At 38.5% G+C, this 12725-nt stretch overlaps 1 protein-coding gene across 1 annotated transcript in view; it reads left to right on the plus strand.

The window, feature by feature from the left end:
• The first annotated feature begins 553 nt into the window (after positions 1-553).
• The window catches only part of LOC138003678 (protein eyes shut homolog), an 18879-nt gene continuing 6707 nt past the window's right edge, over positions 554-12725 (plus strand). The window contains exons 1-5 of the mRNA XM_068849884.1: positions 554-3545; positions 4348-4630; positions 5599-5837; positions 8488-8760; positions 12259-12725. The exon at positions 12259-12725 is cut by the window's right edge and continues 388 nt beyond it. Of these exons, the coding sequence (XP_068705985.1) occupies positions 1166-3545; positions 4348-4630; positions 5599-5837; positions 8488-8760; positions 12259-12725 (3642 nt within the window). The 5' untranslated portion in view covers positions 554-1165. The remainder of the gene's footprint in view (positions 3546-4347; positions 4631-5598; positions 5838-8487; positions 8761-12258) is intronic.

Genomic DNA, 12725 nt, shown 5'->3' on the forward strand with positions numbered 1-12725 from the left:
AACATTTCCATTTCTTGACTCAATTAATATCTCTTAAAATGGTAAGCGATTTATGTTTTCACTTGCGTGACGTGCAACCCAAGAATAAAGTTCCTTTCCTTTCCTTTTTGCCATAAAGCAATACGTTTTGGGGGTGGTTCCTGACAAAATGAACTGTATTATGTAATGTTTAATAAATGAGCAGGAGTGTTCTATCAAGTTTAAAACACGAGGCGCAGCCGAGTGTTTTAGGACTTGACAAAACACCAATTGCGAATTTATTCATCAAAAGCTTTACTGTACATCTATCCATTCTCACAGTAATATTTGGAGTTTAAGTTATTTTGGCCAAGAAAATTGGACGTAAAATTCAGCCGTGTTTTTATCAGATATAAAGACACTCATTAAACATTTTAAATTTCTTTTGTATTTCCTTCATGAATTGTTAATGAGTTTTTTGAAGGGATTTTCATTTTGCGCTATTCCGCACCTTGAAACTGAGGCTAAGCGAATAATGATGCGAGAGATCTGGGAGCCTCACAAACCAATCAGCAAAACCCTAACAACCACAAACAACCACTTATTGTTAGCCAGTGCTTTACGATACACTGCAACGGTTTCCATGCGTTCTTCAGAGAAATATTTGAGTTTCTACGTTTTCCGTCTGGTAACCTCAGAACGAAAACACATGAAATATTTAAAAGTTTAGCTGGTTTCCAAAGTGAGCCGAAAAATGTCGAAACACTGGTAGCGTTCGTAAACTGTGGGGTTTCGAAGGCAAATCAGTCGTGTACGCCAAATCGAATCAAGATCGAGGAAGAAGGGTTTTAATTTTACAGTTGATGTAGCAGCTGTTCAGTTGTTTTTTTTTTCGTTTGATACAGAACTGTTTGCAGATTTACAGCCATTGAAAGGAAGACACGCCGTAGAAGAAAGTCACACAAAGGTGAGGAAGGAATTCGTCGAAAGAGCTTTGACTATTACTGTAAGTCTTGTATCATCGCTTCCGTCGAATCTTCATTTCCTAATCGCAGTGGAGAAATCGTAGAGGAAAGGATGAGCAAGCCTACAGATTTTTAACGGAATGGACTGAATATGAAAACAGCGTTTACCAGCTCACGTTGAATGTAGCTCAGGATACAAGTGTACGCAAGACAACGTATTGAAGTTTTATTGTGAATTGACAATGTACGTTACCAGTACGCTTATGTCTGCAGCATTTATACGGAGTCTCGTCAGGACTGCGCTATATTTTATGTTGATCGTGTTTACATCAGAGTTGAATACAGTGTCAGCACAGAATTCTACTACCGTAATATTTCGCGCAAGGCAACAGTGCCCATCGGGTTTTCACTGCTTTAACAATACCGCTATAACAGTTATAATCAAGTGGGGACACAACGGCCATATCTGTGATGGGCAAGAAGCACGGGACTGCTATGGCGAGACAGACCCTTTAGGTTTTGTAATGGGACCCAGGCAAATTCCTCAAACTGTTGTACAAGGCGATAAAGTGATTTTTGAACCCGAATTCATTACTTTGAAGTTGTCAAATGTCACAAAGCACGCTTATGATGACTGTATTCAGAGTGGACAGTTTATTCACAATCAGACAACTGCCTCTTTCGAGGTACCGAACGAGTATTTGAACTCCCCAGGAATCAAATATTTCATAAATTACGATAATGCGCTTTATAGCTGCGATTTTGGCATAAAACTTGAACTGTTTGTGAGAAGCCGTCAGCAGCCGAACTGCGTCAACCACTCTAATCCTCAACTTGGTGTGTGCAGTGGAAAAGGACTTTGTGCCAGTAGCACAGACACCTTTTTCAGACGTAATTACAAATGCTTGTGTATGGATGCATACAATGGGACATATTGTGAAGAGCTTATCAGCTGCCATTCCAGTCGCAACCCTTGCAAGAATGGTGCAACATGTATAGAAATCACTGATGGAATTGCTGACACCTTTAATTGCATCTGCCCACTTGGGTATACTGGCACTTATTGTGAGGAAGATATCAATGACTGTGTTTTTAATCCATGCCAAAATGGTGGATTTTGCACAGATGGAGTTAATTCATACACATGTTTATGTCAGTCAGGCTTTAATGGCAAAAACTGCTCAGATATTATTCCAAATTCCTGTACGCCAGAGCCATGTAAAAATGGAGGGACATGTGAAAGGTCAGGAGAAAAAAGAAGATTCTATACTTGTATTTGCCCTCCGAATTTCACAGGACAAAACTGCACAGTGAATATGACAATGTCAGCTTCATCTCTTCAACTCTCCTCAACAGTGTGGTCCCAAACACATGTGCCACACTCAACGCCATTGTTACATGCAGAAAATACCAGCTTTATATCATCAAGAGTTTTGTCCACATCAACCTTCATGACACAAGGGGTGAAGTCCTCCAGTGGCATATCCTATGCAGGAGCTATCTCGTCATCACAAATAGTTTGGTCTCCAAGGATCTCGGAGATCTCATCCTCCCAACCCACATCAGTTCCTACAGCTACACATCATTTGTCAACTTACACAACACTTCCACAATCCTCTTTCTCAAGCCTTAAAACATTACTGTCTTCTTTGGAAAAAGTTTCTTCACTGATTGCAGCATCTTCTGTGCCACCTGTGATATCAAAAAGCAGTCTAGATGTATCTTCAAACGCATTATCATCTGTGTCAACCATGTTACCCGTACCAGCTCTTACAAGTACACAACCTACATCAGTCTACACAGCATTTGCACAGTTCTCTTTTTCGAGCTATAGAAGACTGGCATCCTCTGTGGATATATTTTCTTCAGTTATTCCTACGTCTTTTGTGCTGCCTGTGGAAACAAAAAGCAGCCTACATGTATCTTCAAACACATCATCATCTGTGTCAACAACATTGCCACCCATATCAGCTGTTACAAATACACTTCCTATATCCATCTCTACAACATTTGGACAATCCTCTTTATCAAGCTATAAAAGATTGGTATCATCTGTGGATATAGTTTCTTCAGTCATTCCTGCATCTTCTGTGCCTCCTGTGGTATCAATAAGCAGTCCATCTTCAAATACTTCCATGCCTGTGTCAATGCCAATGAAAACTTTGATGTTAACTGGTTCCACATCCTTGTTGATGTCCCATGTCACAAGCACAGTGTTGGCACATTCATCGTTTTTTTCGTCTTTACTGATGAAACATGTGACGTCAGTTGTAAGACAAACCTCATCCACATCTTCAAGGTTACTGATCTCTCCAACAGCTGTAACATCAGTACCATTCAGTGGTTTGTTCTCCTCTGAATCACCATCATCCACAGCTTTGCCAGCATTATCCACTTTATTTTACAGCTCAACTATGGCACTTTCTCCATCAAGATCATCAGCTCTTCTTTCTTCTTCTGTCGTGCCCACACTAACACCTATTCCACCATTGAGAAATCAAACCTGTAGCAATAATCCATGTTTAAACAATGGAAGCTGTACTAATGAACCATACATTGGATACAAATTTCGCTGTGAATGCCCTTACCCAACTGTTGGACCATTGTGTATCAGTATAAAAGGTTAGTCCCTCTTCTTGATGTTTAGTGTCTCATTACAGGGTTACCAAGGTACATGCAATGATTACTGCAAAAGATTTTCAAAACAGGGGTCATACAAGCCTTCCAATGTTAAAAAAACTGGTCTCTAAAAGTCTGCATCAACTTTGAATGGTGAAGCTGTGTACTTTGGAGGGCCATGGGTTTCTTACTTTTAAGCAGAGAGATTATTAATTGATAGGACCAGAGGGCATACATTTCCATAATTAATAGTTAATCTTTATTTATTTTTCTTATAAACATTTCTTGCAAGGCTAATTTGCGGTTTGCAAAGAAGAGATGTGAGATTTTCCTTCATACAATTTCTGATATAAATAGCTGCTTCCTAACCTACTGCTGTAGTTTGAATTTTATGTTTAAAACTAAATCTTTTCAGAGTATTATTCAAAGTACATGTATTCTGTCCTCAGTCTTGATAGAAGAGGGTTAGTATTATAGACATCTCCATGATTATTTCAAACATCAAACTTTTACTTACAGTAGTTCAACTTGTACAAGTATAAATTAAGATCTTCACTTTTGCCGCATATATCTTATATCATTTAATCCTTCATCTAGTTTTTTTTATCCCATTTGTTACTATATTCACTCAGCCTCTTTTCTCCTTCTGTTTCTTTTTCGCTTTCACTTTTGTGTAACTATTTTTACTGACTCGCCTAGATCAGCTGCCAAGCTATTTGTGAGTCTGACCTGTATGCTCGTATTGTTGTACTGTACATGTAGATTATAAACTTTAAGATTGTTGTTATTGTTGTTAATTCTGCAGAAGGGGCTAACCTACACTTTCCAGCCTTTAGCCGAAGTTCCTTTTTGGAACACAAAAGCATCGCATTCAACCATGAAGAGAATATCATTGTTATGACATTCAAGACAAATAACACTGATGGTCTTCTCCTCTTTGCTGCGGATCATAAAAAAAGAGGAGATTTCATCCAGTTACGTGTCACAGGAGGAAAGCTGGAGTTTAGGTTCAGTCCTGGAGACATCTCTGTGTTAATTCAAAGCAACGAGTTTGTTAACACCGGTCAGACAGTAACGGCAACAGCAAGGTAAGTGGCTGATAGTCTTTAAGAGGGATGGACATTCTGTGAGCCATGGCAGTCGTATATTGCTCACAACAAAATTTTATCAAGTGAAGCTGTGATCCTGGCAGTTATGAATGCAATTTTTGCAATTTTGTAGTCCGAGAAGCCTGAAAATTTCAGGACTTCAACGGGGTTTGAACCTTGTGACCTCGCAATACTGGCGCGACACTCTAACCAACTGAGCTAATTGAAGCCACTGACGTTGGGAGCTGGTCATTGCAAAAATTGCGTACATAACTGCGAGGATCATACATTGTAGCTTCACTTGATTTCATATCCACAGATCATATATGATCCATTTCATGTATCATTTCATTGTTGATTCATTCCTCACGGGAACATTAGAACCCACAAATGACCAGCCCCCAATGTCAGTGGCTTTGTAGCTCAGTTGGTTAGAGTGTGGCACCGGTATCGCAAGGTCACAGGTTCAAACCCTGTTGAAGTCCTGAATTTTTCAGGCTTCTCTACACAATTGCAAAAATTGATTTCATAGCTGGGAGGATCATAGCTTCACTTGATTTCATATCTGCAGTTCATATATGATCCATTTCATATAATTTATCATTTCATTGTTTAAAAAAATTTAGTTTAATTAAATATATGTATTAACTTCTAAAGGAGACCATTTTTGGACGTGGTTTTGAGCTTGTTTGGTCCATACAATTTTGTCTATAATATTTTTAGGAAATAAAAGGCTAGTAACTGAATGTCAGAGATCTCCTTAAGTGACCTTCTCAAGAAGAAAAAAGATTTTTGTGATAAGACCAAGCATGAGACTAAAGAGATGACAATATTATAATTGTCCTCACAAAATCATCTGTTTAACAAAAAAGGCTTTTCAAATAAGCATCAAGTCCATCAGGAACAGGCACAAATAAGAGAGAACAAAATGCTTAGAAATTACCAATTAAAATAGTCATTGATTTTAGATATGTCATGAACTCTAAACCACCTTTTGGCACACTTCAAGTTGGGAATGGGGTGCAACTTAAGCGTGAAGTGGAAGGAAAGTTGAAGGGAATACAGCTATACGGCAGGTGGTACATTGGTGGTGTTCCACGCGGCCTGAGTATGCCAAATGAAACCAAAAACCATGCTGCCCCATCGCCCTCATTTGTTGGATCAATAAGGGACATGCAGATCAATGAAGAGACTATATCTTTAACAGGTGCGTTGTGTATGTATGTATGACATTGTAATGTTTTATAATGCATATGACAATGAACATTTTGTGAAATTTTACAAACTGGAGGTAAAAACAAGAGTCTGTAGATACTACGAAAACCACCGATCTGTGGAATGGGCCCAAATTCTCGAGTCACTGCCCTGCCCACTTTCGTTTTGCTTAAGGTGTACAAAACAACCGCAGCAATGTCTAGTATAATCTTCATTGTCAAGTATTCTCCGAAAGCTTTTCCACGATTATAGAGCCTTCCATATGCACTCAGTTCTGCCGTTACCTCTTAAGAATTTGAACTATTTACAGTGCTGGAAATAACAGTCGGTCATCGGACATTGTCCGACCAAATTTTGAAAATGTCCGGCCAAATTCACATTATGATCGGACACGATGACCGAACATCTCACCAGCACATCTTGAGTTATCTTCTTCAAGGTGTTGTCAGTAAATAAATTATGTCTGGTCCAATTTGTCAAATGTCCGACCAAAATGAAGATTTGAAAGGACATATGTCCTGTGAATAAAGAAAAATTATTTCCAGCACTGATTTACAAGCGAAAGTGGGTGGGGCAGAGACATAAATTCCCATCCATTCCACAGATCAGTGGTTTTCGTAGAATACAGCAGGGGTTTTTATAAAATTTGAACTTGGCAACTGGTTTCAGGGCTTGAAATTAACATACTTTTCTACCAATAATTATCTCCATTGATTAATCACCTTTTGCAGTCAATTTTGCAGGTGTTCACTTTCTAACAGGGGGGACAAGTTCTTCAACCCACTTAACGTTAAGGGTACAGGTTGCTTTTTGAAGGGTCCATACAAGTTTCAAACTCATTATGCAATGTAATATTAATATAGTATCAATATCAAGCTACAGTTCCGAGGAGGTCCCTCGGTATTTTGGCTAAATCCACGTTTTCAGCACTCACAACTGAGGATGGATTTAAATTTTCAATTAACCTTCTTGCTGAATCTTCGTCTTCACGTAACTAACCGGCAAGAAGCATACCGTGTTTAAGTGCACCCACGATCCCATGAAGCCGCTGAAACAATATGGCGCCTAGTAAATGCGGTGACCGAAGTATCGAAGTACATTTGTGTGACTATTAATTAACAATATGAGAAACCGATTTTCTTGTAGTATTTACACATTATTTTAGTGGGGAAAGAAAGGTTTGTCATGTTCTAGCTACCAGTTCTGAACGATTTATCTTCAAGTTGGGTTATCAGACAAAACGTGATTCACCAGCTGGCGTCCAGTTTGTGGCCGCGTTGGCGACCAGTGAGTCGCAATTTCAAGCCCTGGGTTTGAGTAGAGTACTGACTGTATCAACAGATTGAGGCCTGTAAGTTACAGCTCCTTTCTCTAGTGATCAGTCTGGGGGCATGCCATTTTTCTTAGAACGCTCCCAAATGCCACATCACTGTCAAAACAAGTTTTAATGTTACAGTTAGGTTCGAATTTTAGAATCTATCAACATTGCATTTATAACTGCAGCGATCATAGCTTCACACGATCACATGATTACGCAAATTTGAGGTATAATCAAGGAGGGATTGCGAGAGGGAGGCTACCAGCTTGCATCGCAAGGCTCGCGGATTCTCATATAATAACACAGGTCTCGTGCTACTCCTTGAAGTCCTTGAAAACCTTGGAATTTAATTTTGGACTTTAAGGGCACTTGAAAAGCCCTTGAAGAAAAGGATTTGGTGGGAAACTGCTTGAATTTAAAGAGACATTTAAAAAATTGAGCCCAAATTTGACTATTGGAGAAAAGTTAGATGCAAAATTAAAATGCCTGTGCATGCACTTTTTTTTTCTGCAAAGAAAACACTGAAACACATGTATCGCATAGAAATCTCCTTACAAACACTCCCTGATTCGTGAATACTCCTTGAATACTCCTGGAATTTATGTACAAAATCCAGCACAAACCCTGTAACACACTCTTGTCTGTGTAGTCAGTTAGACTGCTCACAGTCTAAAATTTAATCTGTCTTTCACTTTTTCAAGTTCGAGAAAAAAGTCTGGTAGCTGACCACTCTGTGTGAAGTAGCAGATGTACTTTTTCATCGGGTGTTAGTAATTTGCAACCACTTACCGGTAATACAGTGATTAATGTTGAACACTACCTTCTGTACATGTACAGTATATGGGTTGAATAAGCATGTGCTGTAAAGGTCACTTAGAGCAATGCCTGCTGTAAACAAAATAATTAATTTTGTACATGGAAATAATATAAAATGTATTTATTAGCCTCCGAGCAGGCTCACTTGTATGGGGTATCAAGCAAATATTTGAGGTAGGGAGGAAGTATTTTGGCAGTTCTGCCACCAAAATAAATGTGTGATAGCCCCATGAGTTTCAGTAAAAGTTGAAGATGGTGGCTGGTTTGAGTGGAGTAGCCAATTAGAGTCATAATCAAAGTGAATTTTAAAAGATTAGGTTTGAGAGGACTTCAGTTTAGGAAAAAGTAGCGGTTGTTGGACTGAAGAAGCCAACACTTTCCATCAGCTCAACCACTAAAACCCCAAGCAGGTTTGCTAGTCACCTACAAATACATGTAATAGTAAAGACAATAGGTTGAATGTTGCACAGCAACTGAGTTAAAAACTTGTAATCCAATATCCTTGCAGATGCAAACAACTGGTTCAATATAAATGAAGGTGACTTACCAGCCTGCCAGAATCAGCCTTGTCAAAACAATGGAGTTTGTGTACCACATGAAGACAATGTGCATGATTACACTTGTAACTGTGCGGCAGGTTTTACAGGAAGGAATTGTGAAAGCCATATCCAATGTCAGTCAGAGAACTGCAATGGTGGAAAATGCATCCCTAAAGATTCCAATTCTACTGATTTTGTTTGTCTTTGTCCTCTTGGAAGAGTGGGTGTTCAGTGTGAGACAAGTGAGTACATACCTCTTACTGTTTTCTCAGTCTGTAACTTTCAGTACGGATCAAGAAAACAAGGTTAGTCATTGACCAAGCCTGACGTCAAGATGGCTGGATATTGGCCAAGTTCTTTTTTGTGTGTGTTTATGGTCATTAGGTCCATAAAGACACACAAAAAGAACAAGGCCAATGTCCAGCCATCTTGACCGAACAAACTTGGTCAATAAAGGATTTATTATTATATGGGATAAAACACCAAAAAATGATCTTTGCTCTTGTGGGACCAAGCGAGAAATCCCCAGTGGGCAAGATAGCGCCACCTTGCCCAAACTTCTGCAAACATGCAGTTTAGTGATTTCAGTATCATTATATCTCTTAAGGTAATCAGGCACATGGGAAAGGAAACTACCGGTAGTTGAATTTAAGCAGAAGGTTCAAATGCCACCAATGATCCACATGACTGTGTAAAAAAAAATTATAATAAATAAATCTTCTTTGCTTTTTAAAATGGTTGCTTGCAAGATTCAAACAAGTTTATTTAACATGATTGTAAACGACACAAATTTGCCAGTGTTTTGTCATTAATAATTCATGAGTCTAAACAGCCTATCAAAACATCGATAAAAACATCACAAGTACGAACCTTTATACTTGGTAATCCATGATCATTCTGAAAAGCTAGGTAGCGGTTTTCATTTCAGATTCAGGGGAGTGTGGGGCTGAATGTGCAAACAATGCAATTATCGCTTATTCTGAAATGAAACAATCTTTATATAAATGTCACTAGTGATCTGTATATAAAGATCACTTGTGATCTTTATGAAATAGTCCCAATCATTTTCATCAAAATTTCAGCAATAATATTACAAACTTGTGGGCGGATACTTTTACCCTTCCTCCTTCCAAACTTCTTCAACAAATTTTGTCAACCAAAAAATTCAATGACACCCCCATCACAGGGATGTAGCTAAGAATAAATTCATCCGGGTGAAGGTTCTATTGAGGCGGTAATTTCGTGCTCTGAGCATTAAAGGGACCTGGTAACAAGATTGTTTCCAGTGTTGCGCAACACCCGGCACTGTTCAAGGTGGCAAATACAGGGAAAGAGAAGACATGCACAAAAGTACTTAAACAACGCTTTCATTTCATTTCCATTATCGATAAATTCTAATGCTAATTCTGTGTATACTAACAGAAATTCAATTTTTTTTTGTTAACACATTGAATGACTTTTAAACTTTGTAGAGAATAATTTGTGATCTTCTCAGTTGCTTCGATCGACGGCAAAAATTCAGACGGCGATCACCCCTTTCTCAAGTGACGATTTTCACCAGTAGCCGGCGCTTAGCGACATCCATGCCATCATATGTTACTTAACAATATTTGTATCCAGACTTTTTTGTTCAGCCTTGCCTTTTGCCACTGTGCAAAAATATTAAAATGCCAATTTGTGACATATCATGTCGATTTTGAAAAGTATTTTTCCAGCAAGGCTTTTTCTTCATCGGCAGTTCTCAATCTTACGCAGCATTTTTAACCAACCTTCTTTAACCATCAACGGCTACAAAAAAAGGACTGAAGGAAAAAAACATGCTTTTGAAATTACCATACTGCTTATGAAGTAAAGTAAAAAAGGAAAGTCTGTTTACAAGCCAAGTGGCTCATCAGAGCCGGAGCTTAATTATCCAGGTTTTTGTGGCATGAAGCAATGAGGAGTAATTTTTTTACTTCCCCCTGGATGGGATGCCAGACCATTGCAGGGTTACCCCCAGCATTTCGCCAGTACCCATTTATACACCTGGGTGGAGAGAGGCACCGTGGGAGTATTAAAAGTGTCTTGCCTAAGAACACAACACAATGTTCCCCGGCCAGGACCCGAACTTGGACCACTCGATTCGGAGTCAAGTACACTAACCATGAGGCCACCACGCCTTCCATACTGCTTATGAGGTCCACTTATTTTTCTTGTATGCTAATACCTTCGCCTCACAATTTCAACCTTTGTTCAGACTCCCAAGGGACACGCTTTTTGTGGAATGTTTTTGAAGCTGTTCAAAAAACTTGCAGCACATGTTTTATCAGGTCTAAAAACACTTGGCTATGCCTCATGTTTTTAAACCCAATAAAACTGTTGTTCGTTTTTTAAACATTACTTTGAATTAATTTTAGTGGGCCACATTGTGGACTGTACTGTAGAATATGGCCCTGCTTAATTAGCCAATCACAGCATGGATAGGGTTATTGAGCACATAACTGCAAAATATGCCAACTGATGAATAATAAATAGTACACATGTAGCCTCTTGTTCCAAAGTCATGCAGTGGTTCTCATCTTCTCCCAATAAACAAAGGGTTGTATGTCACCTCAGCTTGGGGTTGAGGAGCAATGTATGGCTGCTGCCAAGAGGACTGTGCAAGGCAGGAAAGCTTCTGGCATTGTCAAGAGTTAGTGACATGACCAATGCTAAACTTGAAACGAGTTTTATGCATTACAAAATGAAAAGGTCACGATTCTGTTACTATGCAAATCTCCAGATGAATGTCAATGAAGGATAAGACTCATTAATTTTTTCAGCTTCATTTGGAAAAAGAGAAACCTTTAATCTACCGTGATAATTAGTTTCATTACTAAGTGCTCTGGCAGATTGTCCCCAACAAAAACCAGTTGCCTCCTCTTCGCGACAGTTTTAGTACAGTTGGGTAGGGTACCATGCAGTAAATACAAGGATATTGTTTGAAAAGAATTTAATACTTAATTATATAATAATACATCTTGTTGCTTGTTACTAAATCTTGAAACATTAATTTTAACAATATGAATCTACAGTAATAAAAGTGTACACACCAGCATAAAATGTTTGGAGCAAAAGGGCTTTCTTTTAAGTAGAGGAATACATGTACTTTTCTTTGAAAAAAATAATAATTACAGTTGTAAGAGAAATGAGGTTTGTTTTCAAACAATAGGACATGTATAGATAACATTTTTCTTGAGAGGGCATGGTATTGAATCTTTCAATATGATTGGTTGTTCACATGGTCCAGATTTTCCTATCTTTGCCCATGGAGATGGTAACACTGAGAATTTTTGTCCTTGACCTTAAAATTAATTTCCTTTTTTTGAGAGGCTTTGAAACAGAATTAAAGAAAAATGTTGAAACGTTCAGTTTGTAAGTTGCATACTACATTTGCTATCAAGCGTGATGAGAGTCAACAATAAATTATTACAAAAGTGATTTCTGAGAGGAAGAGAGAGAGGGAAAAAAGTTATTTACCAGCTAAGGGTCGGTCCATACAGCGAAAAACTATGCAGCATGTTCAATATTTTTGTCACAGTTTCCCCTATATAGACTGCCAGCCAGCAAGCATTAAACATTGTTTATTGGCTCTGAAGAAGGTTAATTTCGCATCCCTTTGCTGTTTTTTTTTTTTTTTCATAAATTGGCTGGAGGGCCATGATATTTTACAGTTATTGTAGTGGTTGGTTTTAACTTATTTCCTTTTACTTTCGTTTTAGACATCAGCATCACACTTCCACTTTTCACTATAGTGCAGAATTTTCCTTCATTTTTGGAATACCCAGTTCCAAAGGATGCAGTGAAGAGTTTCTATGTAAGATTTCAATTTAAACTTGATAACTCCTCGTCATCTTGGAATGACAGTCTGTTTGTTTACAGCGCACAAAACAAGTTTCAAGGAAGTGGTGACGATTTTTTTGCTGTTGGACTAAAAAACAATAAGGTGTTGCTTCAGTTTAATCTTGGAAGTGGGGTTGCACGATTTTATAGCGATCCACTGGATACAAGTATTGATTGGCATTTAGTGGTGGCAGGGCGTGATGGGCGTAAAGGTTACCTAAAAGTGGACAGTCAGAGTAGAATAGAAGGTGAATCTCCTGGTCAACTCGTGGGACTGAATCTGTTTGAACCACTCTATATTGGTGGCATACCTGACACAACGCAGCTTCCCAGTGTATTGGATTTC

This window comes from Montipora foliosa, chromosome 5, assembly GCF_036669935.1.
Source record: "Montipora foliosa isolate CH-2021 chromosome 5, ASM3666993v2, whole genome shotgun sequence".
NCBI lineage: Eukaryota > Metazoa > Cnidaria > Anthozoa > Scleractinia > Acroporidae > Montipora > Montipora foliosa.